Source organism: Bos indicus, chromosome 5 (assembly GCF_029378745.1).
Source record: "Bos indicus isolate NIAB-ARS_2022 breed Sahiwal x Tharparkar chromosome 5, NIAB-ARS_B.indTharparkar_mat_pri_1.0, whole genome shotgun sequence".
Classification (NCBI taxonomy): Eukaryota; Metazoa; Chordata; class Mammalia; order Artiodactyla; family Bovidae; genus Bos; species Bos indicus.
The window spans coordinates 88,878,227-88,899,944 of NC_091764.1; the positions used below are offsets into that span (position 1 = coordinate 88,878,227).

General features: G+C 36.7%; 2 protein-coding genes across 2 annotated transcripts in view; both read right to left on the minus strand.

The window, feature by feature from the left end:
* Positions 1–21,718, minus strand: part of LOC109559603 (solute carrier organic anion transporter family member 1B3) — a 72,250-nt gene that overhangs the window by 9,895 nt on the left and 40,637 nt on the right. The window contains exons 4-11 of the mRNA XM_070789982.1: positions 21,103–21,235; positions 16,664–16,785; positions 15,423–15,569; positions 15,131–15,229; positions 11,974–12,219; positions 7,595–7,759; positions 5,756–5,951; positions 1,694–1,859 (exon numbers count right to left, since the gene is read on the minus strand). Coding sequence (XP_070646083.1) covers positions 1,694–1,859; positions 5,756–5,951; positions 7,595–7,759; positions 11,974–12,219; positions 15,131–15,229; positions 15,423–15,569; positions 16,664–16,785; positions 21,103–21,235 — 1,274 coding nt within the window. The remainder of the gene's footprint in view (positions 1–1,693; positions 1,860–5,755; positions 5,952–7,594; positions 7,760–11,973; positions 12,220–15,130; positions 15,230–15,422; positions 15,570–16,663; positions 16,786–21,102; positions 21,236–21,718) is intronic.
* On the minus strand, positions 9,342–11,916 carry LOC109559604 (heme-binding protein 1). Its single transcript, XM_070789992.1, has one exon. The coding sequence runs from the start codon at positions 10,336–10,338 to the stop codon at positions 9,763–9,765; it is 576 nt and encodes a 191-aa protein (XP_070646093.1). The 5' UTR covers positions 10,339–11,916; the 3' UTR covers positions 9,342–9,762.

The following is a 21,718-nucleotide window of genomic DNA, read 5'->3' on the forward strand; positions in this document are numbered from 1 at the left end:
ATGGGGCTAGATGGCTTTAATAAATTCTTTTCTGAGTCTAAGCTAAACCAATGTTTAAGGGAAGTTTGAACCCGTTAATGCCAAAGACAAAATACTGAGGGAGGAACTGAGGAAGAATTTGAATTCATACTTATTTGATGACCGAGTTTTACCTTTTCACTAAGTGTAGTATGGAGAAGCTCTTTATATAGCAAGTCCAATGGTCAATAAAACCAAACTTAGGTACAAAGAACATTATTTTGAGTGATTAAGAAGGGATGACATATTACTAAGAATTTGGTAAAAGACACTCCCCGGTGGTCCCCAAATGATAAAATCATTGCTAGTTTTAAGATGTTTTCATAGTAGACAGAGCTCTCTTTAGGATTCTAACATCATGTCGCTTCCAGCCCTTCACGCATGGACATGGTGGAACAATGTATTAAAAGGGCAGTCTTAGTGAAAGGCACTAACTATAGCCATAAATATGAGATGTGTTTTTTTTACGTATAGTCTTTGGGGAATTTTAGTGCAAATTTATGTTTCAGCTTCAAAGAACCTAGGTTCTTCAAAGTCCTTGGTACCATTCATTTATGCAATTAACATGACTATGAGCAAGAAAAACGATGGAAAAAATTTGAAAAGCAAAGACAAAAGGATGTGGTAGAGAGCAATGATCATATTGGATGATATTGCTAACACTGGTGATAGGAAAATGGCCCAGGAAATGAGATATTCAGTGGATTGGAAGTGGAATGGATAACACCATGGATGATGCCCAGCTGTTGGAAGTTACCTAGGGAAGAACTCATAATTTGCATGGAAGGGGATATTTTTAGTGAAGAAGGCAATGGCATTCCTATGGGAGATGTTAGCAATAGGTAAGCAGAATATTGTTACCTTGGATAGGAGAAGTGCCAGTTTTGAAAAAAAAGTCAAAATTAGAAGTCAAAAATTGGACAGTCAAGTGAGTTGCTGCTGCTGCTAAGTCGCCTCAGTCATATCCGACTCTGTGCGACCCCATAGACGGCAGCCCACCAGGCTCCCCTGTCCCTGAGATTCTCCAGGCAAGAACACTGGAGTGGGTTGCCATTTCCTTCTCCAGTGCACGAAAGTGAAAAGTGAAAGTGAAGTCGCTCAGTCGTTCTTCATGACCCCTTGGACGGCAGCCTAACAGGCTCCTCCACCCATAGGATTTTCAAGTGAGGAGGAAGCCTTAATCAATTTCTTGGGAAGTTGAAGGATATTGAGCTTAGAGATAAGATCTCTAGAATCTATGTGCAAGACAGCACATAAATGGCTGTTCATCTAGCTTGACAAGGGATTGGCTCAAGACTTCCGCTTAGCATTTGAAGGGTTGAGTACCTCCAACCGAATGGAAATCATATCCTTTAGTCAAATGAAGTGCTTTCTAAAGATCTAAGTGTTCTTAAATTTCAAAAGGCCATAGTCTTATAAACACAAGAAGAAAAAGTGGGAGTATTCTGAGAATTCAAGCCAAGAAAAACCTATTGTGTCTCAGGCAGGATTTTATGTGGGGCTTTGTTTACATATTACAGCCATCACAATGACAAGCAATAAGGGGAATCTTTTTCTATCTCTTTGCTGGGGACCTTAGTTGTAAAAATATCTGACACATCATTATCAAAGTTTAATAAGTTACATTAAATCTGCAACTTTGATTAAGGAGAAGAAAGTAAAAACTAATACTCACAATAGACTTTTTGCTGCCACTTGAAGATGTACATCCTGCTAAACAAGGTGACATGTAAGTTATTCCATTGCTCCCACAGAGTGGTTCCCATTGAGTTGGGTCACAATTGCAGTCTGAGTTGCAATAAGAAAGTGGTACATTTACATGCGATGCCACTGGAGTATTTCTGGAAATATATGATAGACATGTATCAGAGAGAGAAGAGAGAAAGAAGGGGAAAGAGGAAAAAAAGATGAGGAGGAGAAAAAGAGAAGGAAAGGGAAAGGATGAGAGAGGAAGAGGAGAGGAGGAATAATGGAAAGTGTTGTCTTTAAATTAGAGAAATTTTGCTTTTCCAAAATGACAAAGTTTATTTTTGGTGCTTATTAATTTTCTCACCTTTTATCACTATCCGGACACTATTTATTATGTAGAAAAAGTAAAACATAAAGAAGAGACCAAAGAGGGTAGATCTTTACGAGGCTATTAAAAAAATCACTTCATTTTTCTGAAAATGATTCTGTTCAGTAGGGTCATGGCATTAGGCTAAGGTTCTTCCCAGCTCACTGTAAAGTCCCATGAATCTGTGAATGTTACTCAACTAGTTTGAATTTTAAAATCTATACTTTAACTACAGAAGAAAATAATTCAACATGGACAAAGGAGAATACTTAAGGATCATTTTTTTAAATCAAGAGCAATATAATCAATTGAGAGAGACTAGAAAAGCTTCATAAGAAACTACAACAAATTTTATAATAATTTACTGTAAAACATAGTTGTGCTTATGAAATATAATTTTATGGCTATATTTATAAAACAAACTATTTGCACAGTTAATTTTCTGACTACAGATTAAAAAAATTCTTGTTTTTGGTAAAAATCTTGATAAATTATCTTTGAATGAGAAAATAATTTTCACAAAGAAAGAAAAAGGTAGACTCAGAAATTCTGTAATCAATAATTTTACTAAAAGCATCTAATGTCTAATCCCGCTTGGAGACATATAACAGATGGGGAGTACTTTAGCATAATGATTAATAACCCAGTCCAGACGTTTCAATTAGACAGTCCTGGGCTCCCATTAGGTCTGCCACCTCGTAACAATGTGGCTTCACTTTCTAAAATCAGTTTTGCCATTTGTAAGTCATAAATCCTCATCGAAATTTGTTTTGGAGAAGTATTAGTTTAGCTGTTCTCAAACTTTCTGTTTTCAGCGGCGTTTTCACTCTTGAAAAGTATTGAGGATCCTAAAGATTTTTTCTTCAAGTGGGTTCTATTTAGTGATATATATATATATATATATATATATATATATATATATATATGTATATGTATATATATACACACACACACTAGAGATTAATAGCAGTAAAAAATTAATACATGAGAATGCACAAGTGCACACATCCTTAGCCATCAGACTGATATTATTGTCACATATCTTGTAGCCTTAGAAAATATCACTATACAAGCGCTGGAAACTCTGTTCATCACCCTGTAATATCCTAAATGGGAAAAGAATTTTGAAAAGAATAAATACATGTATATGTATAACTGAATCACTTTGCTGTACACCTGAAACTAACACAACATTGTTAATCAAGTATACTCCAATATAAGATTAAAAAAAAAAGAAAATATCACTAGATACTCATGAGAAAACGAAAAAGGAAAACACTGTATGCGAGACAGCAAAAGAGACACAGATGTATAGAACAGTCTTTTGGACTCTGTGGGAGAGGGAGGGTGGGGGATGATTTGGGAGAATGGCATTGAAACATGTATAATATCATGTAAGAAATGAATCGCCAGTCCAGGTTCAATGCAGGATACAGGATGCTTGGGGCTGGTGCACTGGGATGACCCAGAAGGATGGTATGGGGAGGGAGTTGGGAGTGGGGTTCAAGATTGGGAAGACGTGAACACCCGTGGCGGATTCATGTTGATGTATGGCAAAACCAATACAATACTGTAAAGTAATTAGCCTCTAATTAAAATAAATAAATTAAAAAAGGAAAACACTATCTTGTATTAGTATAAAAATAGTTTAGAATTTGTTGGCCCTCTGATAAAGTCTATAGGTTCTCAGACCACATTCTGAGAACCTCTGCACTAAGTCATACTTTAAAAATTTACCCCAGTGACTAGCATTTCATAAATGCTGCATATATACATTCTGTTAATAGTCATCACTAGAGGATGAGTTTCATGAGGGCACTGATACAGCCTGTAAACCTTGATCTTTAAGGAGGCACTTAGTGCAATTTTACTGAATTAAAAGTCACATAGAAGTCTAGCTGCCTTCTTTGACTAGACAGCACTGTTATTGTACTGTTTTCAGGGGCCTGGCTTTAGGTTAAAACCTATATACTTGTGATATGTGAAGTAGCATCATTCTGGAGTCACTGATGTTTTCAAACAAGTCAAAGTTTCTCCAGGTCTCAACTAGAAAAGGAAGAGGATATAAGAGGGTTGGGTTGTTTAATCTCCAGGGTTCTTTCCCCCCTAAAGTTCAATGTTCTAGGTACTCTGTATTTTGATTAACCAGAGTGAGTGATAGTTGATAGGAATATTCAACCACAAAGAGGACGAGGACAGAGTGGGGAGATAATTCAAGATTAAGTTGGCGAGCCTCTGAGAATAAGATGATGTTAAGTGAATGTGGGAAGATTCAACAGGTTCAAATGGACACCTTATAAGATCCAGAGTTTAAAAGCTCAAAGCCAACAATAAGCAGTGCTAAGAACCATGGTTACTAAACTATGATCCAGGGATCTTTGCTTGTTACTTGATGTGAACTTTCCTAAACCAAAATTGTTGGTTATATTCAGGAGATGACAATAAATCTTCATAGAATTAGAAAGTACATTAGTAGGGGCCAGAGGTTTGGGGTGGAGAGCATGGGGAGAGGCAATGGGGAAGTAGTGTTTAATGGGGACAGCGTTTCAGTTTAGGAAGGTTAAAAATTCAGGAGATGGATTTTGGTGAGATTTGTATAGAAATATGAATGTACTTAGTAGGCACTAAACTGTACAGCTAAATATGGTTAAAATAGTGTGTTTTATGCTATGTGATGTTTACCACAATAAACAAACAAAGAAAGCTGCACAGGAAGCTTGCCCTTGATTTGGGATAGAGACCATAGTTCTGGTGGCTCAAACGGTAAAGAATCTACCTTCAAGTTGGGAGACCCAGGTTTGATCCCTGGGTTGGGAAGAGCCCTTGGAGAATGGAATGGCAATCCACTCCAGTATTCTTGCCTGGAAAATTCCATGGACAGAGGAGCCTGGTGGGCTAGGGTTTATGGGGTCACAAAGAGTTGGACACAACTAACATTTTCACTTTTCACTGTAGTACTAGCTCTACTGCACAATGCGTGATAATAATGAAAAGTAGAAGTTTTCTAGGCTTAATATGCTATTATATGTATAGAATATCAATTCTAGTGCTAATAAAGATAATACCAGAAAACATAATAGGTTTGCATAAGAGGAGAACTCGGCACAATATAAGAGTTTTCTTATAAAGATAATTGTTAAACATCAAAATTAACTGCAGATAAAGATTTTTCAGTCACTTTTGGAAAATGTCATTTATGTTTCTCTCATGAGTCATTCAAGACTGTAGTAGTTAGGACTAAGAGTTTTGGAGTCAAAACCTTCAGATTTGAGTCAGAATCATATAATCTGTGACTCTCTCTAAGTTTTGCTCTTCTTATCTATAAAATAGTGACAAAAGCTCCTATCATTCATTGTAAACACCCCATAAGTAATAACTATTACTATTACAGACTATGTAGATTTTCTTTTATGTGTCCATTTTTTTTAAAGAATTTTATTTTATATTGGAGTACAGTTGATTAACAATGATTTGTTAGTTATAACTTTTCTTTAAGGAGGGAAAAAACGGATTTTAAGAAATGAATCTTTTGAGATCTTAAGAAATGTTATAAGAATTTATAAATTGACAGTCCTCTCAGCTTAAAGTTTAGTAAAGATTGGTATCTGCCTTGCTTTTCTTACATTCTCTTACATTAAATAGAGTACACATTGTGCAACTGACATATTGATATATACAAACCCATCATAGGTCAGGGTTAGTCCGGCGACTGATTTGTTTTCACAGATTAGTGCAAAATTTATTAGATGAAATAGGAAGGATGTCATATGGGCACAAAGTGAAAATTTGGCAATTCCAACCAAGGTAAACTTGAACTTTTTAACAATAAATCCTCCTGTAAACATTCCAGCTGCCAAAGATGGTATGGATATGAATCCTAGAAGAGAAAAAAAACATAATTATGTAATTATATTAATATGGTTATCCCGAATGTCTTTATGTGTGAAATGCTATCTATCAACCAAATTAATGCAATCTTGTTATTTCTTAAACAGAAGACTCACAGTGTAGGATGAAGGTAGGGGACTAGTGTACCATGTGGAAGAGACAAAAATAATTTCTCCCTGCCAATGCTAAAGGTTTAGCTTCCCAGTAGCAAAAGTCAGTGACTGAGAATATTTGTATATCTAACATATTGTTTCTATAACGTACTTTTTGTTCTCTTCCTGGAAAACTACAACAAAGCATCATCTTCCTGACTCTGAGACTTTTTATCCTATCACCTAAATCCTATATATTTCTTTAAAATGAGGATTTCCTATCCTTAAAAACTTACTATAAATTTTCCCACTACTTTAGATTTGAATACTTAAATTAATATCTCTTCTTTATTAATCTAAACACACATATGCCCTGAGGTGATAAACAGGCCTGTATGTGGTGTCACGAATAACTGATTCCCCTTATAACTTTCATTTCATAGTCCTGCAAGATTTGTTAAAGATGAAGATTCTTTTAACAAAAAAATTAGGCTGAGAACCTTATTAGGAGTTAAATTTATAGTTTTCAGTTCTCCAAAATCACTGTAGATGGTGATTGCAGCCATGAAATTAAAAGACACTTACTCCTTGGAAGGAAAGTTATGACCAACCTAGATAGCATATTCAAAAGCAGAGACATTACTTTGCCAACAAAGGTCCATCTAGTCAAGGCTATGGTTTTTCCTGTGGTCATGTATGGATATGAGAGTTGGACTGTGAAGAAGGCTGAGTGTGGAAGAATTGATGCTTTTGAACTGTGGTGTTGGAGAAGACTCTTGAGAGTCCCTTGGACTGCAAGGAGATCCAACCAGTCCATTCTAAAGGAGATCAGCCCTGGGTGTTCTTTGGAAGGAATGATGCTAAAGCTGAAACTCCAATACTTTGGCCACCTCATGCGAAGAGTTGACTCACTGGAAAAGACTCTGATGCTGGGAGGGATTGGGGGCAAGAGGAGAAGGGGATGACAGAGGATGAGATGGCTGGATGGCATCACTGACTCAATGGACGTGAGTTTGCGTGAACTCCGGGAGTTGGTGTTGGACAGGGAGGCCTGGCGTGCTGCTATTCATGGGGTCGCAAAGAGTCGGACATGACTGAGCGACTGAATTGAACTGACCCCACAACAATTGAGCCTGTGCTCTGGAGCCCAGGAACCACAGCTACTGAGCCTGTGTGCTGCAACTACTGGAGCCTGCACTCCACAGAGCCGGTGCTCCACATCAAGAGAAGTCACCACAATGAGAAGCCCTCACACTGCCATGAAGAGTAGCCCCTGCTCACCACAACTAGAGAAGGTCCTTGCAACAATGACCCAGCACAGCCAATAAATAAAGGAATAATATTATAAAAAATAACATGACATGCAACTTCAAAGGCAGAACAATGGTAATATCACAAGATGGATGGAGCCGATAAAATTTGAAAAAAAGAAAACTATGTTTAATAAAACAGGAAATTGCCTTCACAACAAAATATCACTTGGAACTCATTTACTCAGTAGTTTATCGTTTATAAAGCAAACATAAACAATGGGTCTTACCAAGCAAAATGCTCGTCTCAGATGCTGAATTGCCATACTGCTGCTCTACGTATTTGAACACATAAGTAATAGAACCAATATGGCTGCTGGCTTGTAGCAGTGTCAAAAATAATGTTAAAACATACAAGGGATTGGTAAGGATGCTTTTCAAGGACTGGAGGAAACCTATAAAAACATCAAAAGAAAGAAAATATAATGCAGCTTAAATATACATTAATATCTTAATCTGGTAAATATAATTAATTTGACTTAAAATTCCATAAGTATATAGCACAAAAAGTCAGAGTAATCTGCAATTCTACTGCCAGCAGTTTTCTTAAAATATATTACTTCCATTCTTTCCATATGTACATTCATATTTTTATGAATAAACTAAATAAAATGAACTATTTATTTTGTTCATTTTATTCCAAAATGGGATCAAGCATTCATGCTGTTTGTTATAGCAACTTGCTTATTCACCTCATATTTGACTAATAGCACTCTACCATACCTGCATCCATATTAGTTCATTTATTCATTTATTTAACAAATATTTGGGTTTTGATTGGGTACCATGTAATATGCTAGGCACTGAAGGAACAAAAGCTAATGAAATGTCTCTTATTTATTAGCATTTAATAGTATAATGATTATATTAATAATATAATTATTAAGTAGAAATTTACCTTAAAATAGTATGAACCCAAAGCTCACAAAAATAGAATACTAAGGTTCAAAAATCATAAAGGTTAATTTAGTACCAGGACTCAAAACTCTTTTTCTGGTATATAGTTTCTACCATAAAATACTACCTCAATAATTCTGGCAGTAATAGCAATCACCTTTATTAAAGAGATATTGTGTCTCAAATGACATTATGACAACAGTAGGCAAAAAGCCGTGCCTACAGACAGGAGTGCAACAAATCCATAATTTCTGTACCTAGCAAGAATTATGTGATTTCAGTCTATGATCACCAGGTTAACCAGCTGCAATGGGAGTTAAAGTGAAAAGAACTACTTAGAAAAACAGTGGAAAGTATCAAAGTCTAGCAAGACCGAACCAGATATCATTCTTGAGAAATGGATGGTATGGACTTTGAAAGATCTTGTGCTGTACAACTCTAAAGGTTTCCATCAAACATGGTCAGAATCAAACCTTCTATTCAATGGTAATTAAGAAATAGCTTCATCTGCTTATAATAATAAGAAAAAAGATTAGGGCAAAGGACATAGAAGAGGAAAGAAGAAGATGTATGGAAATTTATAGCAGGGATAAATAATATTTAAAATTATTAAGTCAAAATGCTAAACTGTGCTCCATGAGACTCCCCAATCAGGAAGAACCATTGACTTGTGAGGCATTCTATGTGAGTTGTGATATTTGATCAAAAGAAATAAGACATATAGGTTCACCAAATCCTTGAATTTTTGAGGTGACTGAGAACTTGGACATCATTTGTACTTCTACATAATCATGATCCATTATGTGACCTCAATAACTGGATCAATAAACAACTCAAGTGACATTAAGCTGATTATTTCAGAAAGAAATTGCTCCATTTTTGGTCGATTCTCCATGTTTACAAATTGTTTCTTTAATGAACTGAAAGCTTTATTTCTTTCTAATCAATTAGTCTTATTTCTGTTCAAATTAGATATATATTTTTTCTGACTAAAACTTGTTAGTTATTTCACCTGTTCCTAGTAGCACATATGAAGGACCTCTTTGCTATCTTTTTTTTTGTTTTGTTTTGTTTCAGCTGTTTAAAGTCAAAGATCTTAATTTTTGGCTTCTTTTTAAAGAAAGCTCTTCTAAGAATTACATATGAAAGATCACGCGTAAATCACACTTCTTCGTGGATTAATAAAAATACAGTTTTCATGATTTGTAAAAATCTGTTTTTAGGGGATCCAGAGAGCTGGAAAAATGCTGCTGGGTTTTTCTGGCCTACCACTGAATTGTCTATAAGTCAATTAGAAGGACGCATGTGTATCGTGGGTACATTATTTCCCACCAAGAGAAACAGAGCCTCAGCATCTGGACCGTGCTTATCTCAGGAAATTGGCAGTGACTGGCTCTGAAGGGAAGTTGGTTCTGCTGGAGCGGCAAGGGGGCGCTGCTTCCTCCCAGGGGAAGTGGGCACAGATGCAGACCCCCGCGGAGCTTGGGGCACAGCCGGTGACTCATTCACTGCTCTTCACCAGCCAGACCTCGTTGCGACGTCCGTAGGGCTTCATGGGAGGGTCATACCCGGTGCAGAAGTAGAAGTCAGTCTGGTACTTGGCTGTGCTCTCCAGGGCGGACCGCAGCTGGGCGGCTTGGGCAGCGTAATCAGCTGCCTTAGCATAACCACCAAACTGCGTGGAATAGACAGTGATGCCTTCCCTGTCTTCGATCTTAATGCTGTCATCGCTGGGAGCTGGCGGGTCGCTTTGAAACTTGTTTGGAATCCGGAACCAGACTTTTAATTTCTTCTGTAGGTCCCCATCGTCACTGGGGAACACAGCAAAGGAAATAGGAACTGTCATCCCCATTCCGAGTCCCTTATCATTGGAGCCTCCCACATACTTCATGACTTTGGGCATTGCCTCCCTCAGAGCCTCATCCACAGGCTTATCTGTCACTTCCACTGTGGCAAACTTCCCGCCTTCACAGGCCCTCTCCTCATAGAAGACATCTCCCTTGCTCCCTTTGCTCAGGACCTGCCAAGGCCAAGTCTCTACGCTCCCGAACAGCGAGTTCTTGATCATGCCCAACATGGTGTCGCCCGGGTGCTCAGGACGCGCGGGGAAACACGGGGTAGGGGATAAGGGCTGGCGCAGCCGGCCCGAGCAGGGATCCAGGGCGAGCGCGGGAGCTCTTTGCTATCTTATATTGGTCACTATCTTGCAAACACAGTTGATAATATAGATGATATTAAGAATTGTTCTAATTTTGTATTTTCATTATCCTCCCCATTCTTTCTGGGCTTACAGTCAACCATGTTCCTTACAGGTTTAAATAATCAACTACTTTTAATGGATTTAATTTGCTGCAGTATGAAAATAGCATAAATTGGATGAAAATTCAATGCGATGCTATTTTTATTGTGCATATTAATTTCAAAAAGCTCTTCAGTGATGTGCTGGTAAATGTTTAACAACCGATTCTTGGGAGCACAATGCCTGATTTGAGTATTTCCCAATTTTGGTAGTAAGTGGTGGTAACTTCTCCCATTTGGCCAATTTCAAGTCACCAATGTAGTCAAAAAATTAAATCTCTCATGAGCCCATACAAGTAACACCACTGCTTTCAGATTAGGGCGATGGAGAGGAGAAAGTAACATTAAAAGGAGTAGATGGAAGAGCTAACCAGAGGGAGAGCTTGGGCTACACTAACAATCTCTAATGTCACCAGCTTTAGCTTGAAAGGTTGCCAAGGGTTCAGGTGTTGCTCTGCTTTGACTCTTACTGCTCCACTATGGCTGTGTGATCTGAAAACTGCACTGTTAACATCTCATTGTTTCAACCATCTTGCTCTGACTGCTGCTGGATCAATCACAGATTAGTGCTCCTAAGTTGTTCTCTATTAGTCTTTGGCAGTTTATGTTGGAAAGGAAAATCACTATCCCGTGCTATGGAGGATTCTTATTCATATGACTGACTCCAATACTCTTTGCTACTACTCTTGTTTCTACTTCATTTTTGAATATTTAGGTATGCAATATTTTCTATATAAGTACCAAGAAGACAATCTTACTCTAATTATCTAGAAAGAAACTTGATCTGATTTCCTTCTGCATACTCCATGTCTCCACCTAAGTATAAAGTTGCCCAATTTATAGGCACTCAGAATCCCTTATATAGGCACTATATGGCTGTTGTCTATATTCTTCTTGTTACAACCTCACTTTACTTAAATACTTGAAAAGCAGAGGCAATACTCTATTATCAGGGCATAATATGATTCCTGGTACCATTTGTGAAGCAAAAGAAAGGAAGGGAGGGAGGGAAATAAAGAAGGGAAAGAAGGAAAAGAGAGAAAGGAAGGAAGGAAGCGAGAGAGAAAGCAAGAAAGGAAAAGAGAGAGAGTCCTTTTAACTCATAATTTGCACTATATAATTTGGAAATGACTATATACTCTTTGGTTTATTAATAATAGATAGTTTTTTAACCTTTAACTGGTTTCTCCCTGCTAAAGACCACAAGCGAATCCTCTTCTCTACAGAGCTGATATGTGTTCAGAAAATATTATGAAGTTTTTTAGTAGGAATCTTAGAAGACTAATCCAGCCAAATTTAGTACAGAAGAACACTCACTTTAGATGACTTGAGTATGACGTTATTTTGGAATATTTCTCTCTCTCTTTCACTGGGATTAACAACTCCAAACTGACTATAAATGTGAAATACTTACCAGTTACAGTGTCAGTAACATTTTGTCCAGTCTTGGTCAAACTAGCCATTTGACTCTTTTCTTCATTTTTCATAGGCAAAGATACTGAGAATGCTGAAGCTTTTTTTTCTTTATTTGGTTTATTCAAAGTTTTGGGCAAGAAAAAGAATGGTATAGAAGAAATAATGGCTATTAGTCCAGCCGCAAGGAAACCAAGCCACCAAGCACCAACCCAACGAGAGTCCTTAGGAGTTATTCTGATAGTGCCTAGAATAAAGAATTAGAAGAAGCCAGTCAAAAATCATTTTGAAGTGCAATAATTTTGGGGAAATATTGGTAATAATTGCTGTACTTCATAGATGAAGAAAGTAAATGATGTTTCATCCACTCTGAGACAATGTTTTCTTTTTTTCACACATTTTCATTTTTGAAATAAGGGTAAGTCTAACGTTTAAAGACATCTTACGATTGCTCTTGTCTAGGAATCAGTCACGACACTGTTGTCATTGATGGAGTCTATGTGAACTTGATGGCTTTTGTGTTGACATGACTGAACAGCTGTCCTTGTGGAACAATTAAAGCCTGCAAACTATTTAAGGGCCAACTTTGGAATTCCTTGGTGGCTCAGTGGAAAGAATCCAACTGCCAGTGCAGGAGACACAAGAGATGGCAGGTTCTATTCCTGGGTTGGGAAGCTCCCATGGAGTAGAAAATGGCAACCCACTCCAGTATTCCTACCTAGAAAATTTCATGGACACAGGAACTTGGCCGACTGAAGTCTATGGGATCACAGAGTTGGACATGACTGAGCATTACAACGATGGCAATATGGAAGGCATGACTCCTCACTGCCTGAAAACTTATATTGGCATCATCTTCTGAGGTCAAGAAATCACCAGCAATGAAACTTATAGCAGTCTGCTAGAAATTCTCAGAGCTAATAGTAAGGTTCTCCCACCTCCCCACTAGAACCTGCATTTCCAACTCTTTGACAGCACAGGGGATGATAATGGTGAAGATATATACATACTGAAACTCCGAGTTCAAAATCTGAACTCAAAATTTTAGGGAAAATTTAATCATTTTATTTCAATAGTATTTTCCCTTAAAGTATGTGCTATATTTGTGTGTGTCAGTCACTCAGTTGTGTCCGACTCTTTGCAATCCCATGGACTATAGCCTGCCAGGCTGCTCTGTCCATGGAATTTTTCAGGCAACAATATTGGAGTGGGTTGCCTTCTCCAGGGGATCTTCCTGACCCAAGGATCGAGCTGGGTCTCTTGCATTGCAGGCAGATTCTTTACCTTCTGAGTACCAGGGAAGTCCATGTGCTATATCTAAACAGGTATAAATGAGCTGTTTCAGTGAGTATAAAGTAAACATTCTAATAAGGAAGTACCACACACACAAACACACCCTAGAAATTTGAAGAACAAGAATCGTATTGTTACTCTTTGATCTATAAGAAAAACTCTTTAACACGAGAAAACATTGAATTGATATAAAGAAGTAAATTATTCATTCTGTTTACTGAAGTGGTTTTAAACTATGCATAGATCTGAGTTTAAAATTGATTTGCATGTTCATATTATTTCATAATCAGCAACTCTAGTAGACTTTAGAAATGATTGGTAAAATCAGAGACTCCATGTATATGCCAAGTACTTATTCATCATCTGTCAGAAATGTCACCTTGGTAACATTTTTTTTTGTGCTCTATCCCTGGTCTACACAAAAGAACGAGAGATCATAACCTGTCTAGACACAGCCTTCTGAAGTGTTGCTTCACACACCATCATAAAAATTGGAAGATTCTAATGGAAATCTGGATTTCTAGATTTTCTTAAAAACCAATCAGTAGATTTTGTCAATGCTGGATCCTGATTTCTGCATGAAAAGGATAGGTTGAGCCTGAGTAATAAATTCATTTTCAAGTGTGTTCAGAGGGTAGTTCACCACCACCAGTTCTTACAAGTTTAACCATCATACTTAACACTCTTTATTCACTTGTTATCTTGTTGGTTCCTTTGGCACTGGAGCTTGCCATATTATGTTTACATCACACCCATGACTGACTAAGAGAAGATGTAATTAAGTCTTGACTTTCAGTGGTAGAAATGGGATTACCATGTATCTAAAACACTATGAGTAGTAATTTCTGACTGTAGAAAAGAGGTTACAAAACTATCATTCCAAAGATTTTAATAACCATTTACTTCTAGGTTCCTGGTGGTAAAAACAATGATGAACCTGGAAGTGAATGAATGGAAACATAGAATATGATTCACACATCCAAAATAGAAGACATAATGTATTCCATCAGGCCCACATTTTAGTTTTATATTAAAATACTTGCAAGATTGTGGTTATCATTGGACTGCTGTGAGGTCTACTTTATGTAGCCCTGGTGCAAATCTGATTTGAAAATCTGATTTGCTTATTTCCAAATGCTAATTACTTTATAACAATATAGTGAGATGGCATATCAGTGTACAAATATTTGTGGCTCATTGTGATAAAGACTACAGTAAAGACCTGCTCTTGGTGATCAACAGGGGTGTTTATCTTTTGGTGCCAGTAGAAGATGGTGAAGTAAGGCTTCTCTGAAGAGGAGTCAAATTTTAGAAGAGACTTTAAACTATGTAGATAGAGAGGGTTTTCTAAGAAATGCAGGTAAGTGACATCAGAGGGCCTACTGAGAGACCTGCAATTAATTTGCAATTATTTTGGATGAAGTCATCTTAAGTTTCTTAAATTTTCTTATTTTGTGCTTAGCTGTGAAAGCCTGATTTAGCTAGCTATGTGTGTGCTCAATTGTGTTAGACTCTGTGACCCCATGGACTGTAGGTCCCCAGGCTCCTCTGTCTATGGAGTTTTCCAGGCAAGAATACTGGAGTGGGTTGCCATTTCTTACTCCAAGGGATCTTCCTGACCCGAGGACTGAACTAGCATCTCTTGCATCTCCCACACCGGCAGGCAGATTCCTTACCACTAGCACCACTTGATGTTGACAGGAGATGTGTTTTATTTTTATTATACATATTAACACATTTCCTGTTTGTAACTTTTGATGATTAGTCTGCAAAAAGCCACTGAAAGAATGAATTCACTTATTTGGAAGAATGCTGTCATGTACTTCAAAAGCATTATCATGTTACCTTGTTCTGAGAGTACTTACTCAGATCCACGTATCCAATATCCACATACATTTTAGAAAACTGAGATACCAGTATAAAGCCAATGATTGGACCAATCATTGTTACTGCAAGCAAATTACCTAGAAACATTATAAAACATTTTTATCAAATGCCAATAATACATGGTTCTTATTAAATTTTTAAAAGTAATACTACTTAATATATTTCTCCAAATAACTTTTCATTAAATAAAAGACTGAGTTGAGGAGCAGTGTTATTTCAAGTTACACCCAGGGAAAGTAACCATAAAATCTACTCTTTTCTGTACATTACCTAAATACAAAGAAGAATGTCCTTCTTCAGCAAAATCATCGATGTAAGAAATCCCCAAGGGCCCAATAGGGGTTTCCCCAATTCCACGAAGCATATTACCCATGAGAACATATATCCACATATAAGACCCAGAATCCTTTTCCAAACCTACATGGACAAGAGAATGCTTTATTTTAAACATTAATCTTAGCATTCCTATTAAAAACTCAACTAATGCAACTCTTTAATCATTCCATTTAAAGTGTTTTGTTCTTTTCTAATTGTAAGAATGATTTATAGTCACATTACAGAATTTGACAATGTAGAGAAACACAAAGCAAACAAGTAAAATGATCTGTAATCCCACCACACAGAGAGCCACTTCTGATGTTTGCTTATATCTTTCACATTTTTAGTGAACACAAAAATATGCCTAATATTCTTTATGTTCTTGTAGCAGGATTTTAATGACTGCATCATAGTGTGCTGAATAAGTTTCATCATTTCTTTAATCAGTCTCTTTCCTTGTTTGTTGTTTTTAGCTGCTGAGTCATGTCTGAGTCTTTTGCAACCCCCTGGACTGTAGCCCACTAGGCTCTACTGTCATGGGATTTCCCAGGCAAGAGTAGTGGAGTGCCATGGGATGCCATGATTATAATGATAAATAAATCCTTCTGTATATTCCTGATTATTTCCTTTAAGATAAAGCAATAAAAGTACAGTTGCTGATTTAAGCAAATATGCATATTTTTGTCCTTTACCATCTTAAAAATTAACCTCCAAAAGAGAAATTTATACACTCTCTATAATACATAAAATGTGGCTTTTCCCTCTACCTCATTTCTTTTTATTTTTAATCTTTTCCTATCTAATAGGTAGCAAAATCTATAACTAGTACTATAATAAAAGCGATTTGTGTTTTAGTAGGTAAACAATCTTTAATTTGTGTAATAATTTGCATTTTTCATAATGAGTAAAATTACATTTAAATATATTCATGCCACATCCTCTTCTTTTACATCAGTTGCATATTTTCTTTGCCAATTTCATATCAAAATATTTCTTTTTTCTTAATGCTTCTAGAAGCTGTTTATATATTAACAATGAATTTTGTCTTACATACATGAAAATGTTTTCTTATTGTTTTTAAATAAACTTTACTAATAGATAATATAATAGTTTTTATAGATGTAATATAATTGTTAAATTTTAGAATATTTATTTGTGACAGTAATATTCAATAGTGTGAGTTCAATTCTTACCTTTTCCCACTACCTCCAATGACGTTCTATTGGGTAACAAATTTTGGTTAATCGAACAAGTTGGTAAATTTGATGTTGAATTCTCTGATGGATTAAAAGTGGTGTCTTTAGAATACCTGTAACTGTAAGAACATCACTATATTTACTGAATAGTTTTACTTTTCCCAGAAATGCAGAGGAATTTTCCCCTTTAACTGTACCATTCTCTTCTCCAAATTATCAGGATACTCTTTATCAGTTTCCCAGCCTATATGTTAGGAGAAATGATAGGTCAAAGTAAAATAGAAGTGTTTGCTAAGAAATATCATGCAGTACTCCCCAGGCAAGGTGGATTATCACATTACTGTCATCCTAAGAATTCTTATATTCTGGTCAATGTATGAAATATCTTGGTTTCAAGTTTTAAAAAAATTGCTAAGTGCATTTATTCATCCCTTTGAATTATCTTCAAAGATGGTTACAATCTAAACTTTCAAATTTAATTTACAGTCATACTGATTCACCTGCATTTTCCATCAATAATTTACTTGAATTTCTTTCATGGACACACACACACACACACAGAGTCATATGCTTGACTCCTCAAAACTTAGTTTAAAAAGTTCTAGTCTACTTCAATTTGATAAGGAAGAACTTAATTAGAACAACAGAGATGGACCTAGAATAGGTACAAATGTTGTTATTTAAAAATACATGAATGGATGTAAAGGTATTGTGCTTAGTAAAATAAGTCAGGCAGAGAAAGACAAAGATTGTATGTTTTCACTTATATGTGGAACCTAAAAAAATAAAAAGAACATATATAACAAAACAGAAACAGACTCACAGATACAGAGAACAGATGAATGGTTACCAGTGGGAAGAGGATTGGGGGAAGAGAGAGTAAATAGGTTAAAGGGATTAGAGGTACAAACAACTAGGTACAAAAGGAATAAGATACTAAGATGTGATATACAGCACAGGGAATAGAGCCAGCATTTTATAACTGTAAATGGAGTATAATCTATACAAATAATGAATCTCTATGTTATGCACCTGTTACTATTATAATTCATCCACTACACTTCAATAAACAATATAAATTAAAAATACTGAGGTACGCTGTGAGTTCCAAGGGCAACCTACTGTATGCCAGGCATTATGTGCAACTCCAAATCACTGGAAATAAAACACACAGCTTTTGTTATCAAAATATCTTATATCCTCTAAGATAAACGTATATGATGAAAGATACAAAAATGTTAATATGTCAGGTCCTGAGTTGTTGTAAAGGAAAGCAAGATGATCAACTTTGCTTGGATATTGAGAAGGGTGTGGATTAGAGGAAACTTCACAGTGAGGATTCCATAAGAGATGAATTTTGAAGATAGAAAGGAGTTTAACAGGTAGGCAAAGAAGGAAAAATACTCAAAGCTGTAGAAACACTATGAACAAAATATTATGGCACATTTGGAAAACTCTAGACCTATAGTGTGGTCCTCAACCATGGGAAGCCGTGTAAAATGAAACTGGGAAGATAGTCAAAGCCAAATCAATGAGTTATCTATATATGCAAATAAACCTAGATATTAATTTGTAGGCAAGAGACTTTCAATCCTTTGACTATACCAACAGTGAGAGATATATTTTGCATCACAATCACAATACATACATATCCACACACACACACACAAATTTATAAAACCAAAAAGAAAGTTTCACGGAATAACTGTGTTTTCTTCTATTCTGTTCTATTCTATTCTATCCTATCATATTAAAAAATTGTTAGTCTCAATAATCTGAATTGATTTATTGATCAACAAGTTTTTCAGGATCTGAATTTTGAAAAATACTGCTCTAGGATATTGGGAGTTTTAAGTAGGAGTAAAATAATAAGATTTTTGTTTTTAAAATGAACACCATAGGACTTCATTGCTGGTCCAGTGGTTAAGACTCCAAGCTCTCAATACAAGGGGCCTGGGTTTGATCCCTGGTCAAGGAACTGGATTTCACATATTGCAACTAAAGATTCTGCATACTGCAATGAGTATTAAAGATCTCATGTGGTGCAATAAGACCATTGCAGCCAAATAAATAATTTTTTAAAATAAAAATTACAAAAAGTAAAATGAATACTGTAGTATAGAACGTGAGTTACAATGAAGTTGGGATGGGATGCAGAAAGTCCAGGCCAGAGATGATGAGAAAGAAAAAAGGGACAACTTTGACATATAGGAGGCAGTAAAAGCAAGATTTGCTGACCACTGGTCATGTATACTGAAGCAAAGAATAAGTCTAAGATGAGATCCTTGACTTTGGTTTGAATCTCTCTGTGGATAAGTGAATCACTGCTGAAAGAGTGAATGTGAAAAATTTGAGCTGGTTTTGGCACAGAGATAAATTCAGTTCTGGATATATGGGTGGAAAATGTTTGTAGGATGTTAGACTGGAGATACCCATGAGGTGGTTGATTACATAAATCTTGAGTATAAGATAAACTCACTGTACAGTGATAGTTACATTTAATGCATGTACTTGACAGAAATCTTGTAGAGTGTAAAGTGAAGAAGATTGGTAAGGGAACTTAGGCAAGACTGACCGTATGGCGTCAGAAGCAGAAGGAAAGGGTGGGTATGATGGAGAAGCCAAAAGGAGGAAATAAATCAAGAGGGAGTAAGATGATGGAAATAAGAAGGAACAGTACCAGGAAGAAGAAAGACCTTATGAACATCAAATAGAGTAATTAACATAGTAACAAAAAAGCATGGCTGTTGGCATTGATAATGAGTAAGTAATTTATGGAGAAGGCAATGGCCACCCACTCCAGTACTCTTGCCTGGAAAATCCCATGGACAGAGGAGCTTGGTGGGCTGCAGTCCATGGGGTCGCAGAGTTGGACACGACTGAGCGACTTCACTTTCACTTTTCCCTTTCATGCGTTGGAGAAGGAAATGGCAACCCACTCCAGTCTTCTTGCCTAGAGAATCCCAGGGATGGCAGAGCCTGGTGGGCTGCCATCTATGGGGTCGCACAGAGTCGGACACGACTGAAGTGACTTAGCAGCAAGTAATTTATATCTTTAGCAGAAACTGCTCATTGGCTCTCGATATCCATTATTCTCCCCTTTCTATGGTAACAGAATCTAGGATCTTTCGCTGGGAAATGTATGCCTGAAATAAAGTCTATTTTTCCCCAAGAACTTTGTATCTAGATGTGAGGTATAACAAAGTTCTGGCTAGCTTGAAGCCAGTAGAAGTGTTATGCTTCTGAAGATGTTCCTTAAGCCTCAGCCTGTGTGAGTTCTGTTTCTTCTTCTTCTTCCCTTCTTCTGTCCTGTTGTAAGGAACAACATTGCCACAACTTACACCATGAAGTCAAGGCCAGTCAAGGCCTAGGTTGGCTACATTAACTTTTTATGTAAAAAATGAGCTCCTATCTTATTTAAGCCATCACTATTTTTGGTTTTATGTCATCAGTATCTGACTTTAATTAAACTACACAGAGACAGGTAGAAGACTCAGATGGTAGTGGGAAAATCCATACTGCAGTGAGTTGAGTGGGGAAGTTGTGAGAAGCTTTTGGCAGGAAAGAGGTCTCTGCAGGAGGTCCCTTTGTCTCTTCACTTTAGCAAAACTACATTGTAACTAACTTTTAAATCAGGCACCCCATGTGCTACTCAATCTCCAGCCAAAGCACACCTTTCAAATGTTTTGATCACACGATATCTTACCTAACTTGTCTATTCCTTCCACAGATCAAAGAAGTAAAAATGAAGATGTAATCAATCAATCAATTAATCATCTATTAAGTAATTAACAGATGACCAGATCTCTTTCCTAGCTTTCTCTTCAGTGAACAAACTGTATGAACAAGGTAACCTCTAAAGAAAGATCACAAGAAGTTGACAAGCCTGACCACTGTGGGGGATGGTAACGACTTTGACACTCTTTCTCAATCTCAAAGATCCCTCCTCTTTTCCCTTCAAAAACTTTTATGGCTAAACAGAATCATGGGAATTGATTTTGGAGGGATAGGAGTCCATCTTCTCCCCAGATTGTTGACTGACATTCTGATTAAAAGCAAAGTTTCCTTTCTACCGACAATTGCCTCTCAGGTATTGATTTTTGAGTGGTGATCAGTTGGACCTGGGGTCAGTAAATAAGGTCTTATTAAATAGTACCAAAATCTTGTAGGCAAAGACATAAAATATATGTTATAGTAAAAAGTCACAAAAAGCTTTTCTACAAAACTGCATCTGATTTATTGCTATTCCTATTTCAATATCAATGAGAGCCACGGTAGATAAAACAATGAGTTAATTATTACATAGAAAGTATAATCCATTTCTATACATGCTTAGTGGACATTCTTCTTAAGGGGAATACTTATTTAAAAATAAAAAATAAAATTGTATGATTAATTTACAAGGAAATGATAATTGATAGCATAGAGCCACTTACTATCCCATGAAGAAATGTGGTAAAGCAGTCAAAATACTTCCAGTTCCCATGATAATGCAACCAATTCCAATTAGCTTTGGTCTGTGTAATTTGGCTCCAAAGTAACTCACAAATACAATCACAAGCAAATTTCCTACAAAGAGAACAAAATTATTTTTAAATGATTCATTATAGCAAACAGTAACTGAGTCCACATTTGTGTCCAAGAGAATAGAAAGCCCAGGATGGATACAAATAAAGCATAAGACATAGTATGTGCATGCTAAGTTGCTTCTGTCATGTAGGTCTGTTTGTGATCCTATGAACTGTAGTCCACCAGGCTCCTGTCTCAATGGGATTCTCCAGGCAAGAATATTGGAGTGGGTTGCCATGCCCTCTTCCAGAGATCAAACCTGCATTTCTTAGGTCTCCTACATTGCCAGGTGAATTCTTTACTACTAGCACCACCTGGGAAGCCCATAAGATGTGGTCAGTTCAGTTCAGTTCAGTCACTCAGTCGTGTCCGACTCTTTGAGACCCCATGAATCGCAGCACGCCAGGCTTCCCTGTCCATCACCAACTCCTGGAGTTCACTCAGACTCATGTCCATCGAGTCAGTGATGCCATCCAGCCATCT

Coding starts and splice junctions, on each gene's coding strand:
- LOC109559604 (XM_070789992.1), bottom strand. CDS start 10,338: ATGTTGGGCATGATCAAGAACTCGCTGTTCGGGAGCGTAGAGACTTGG.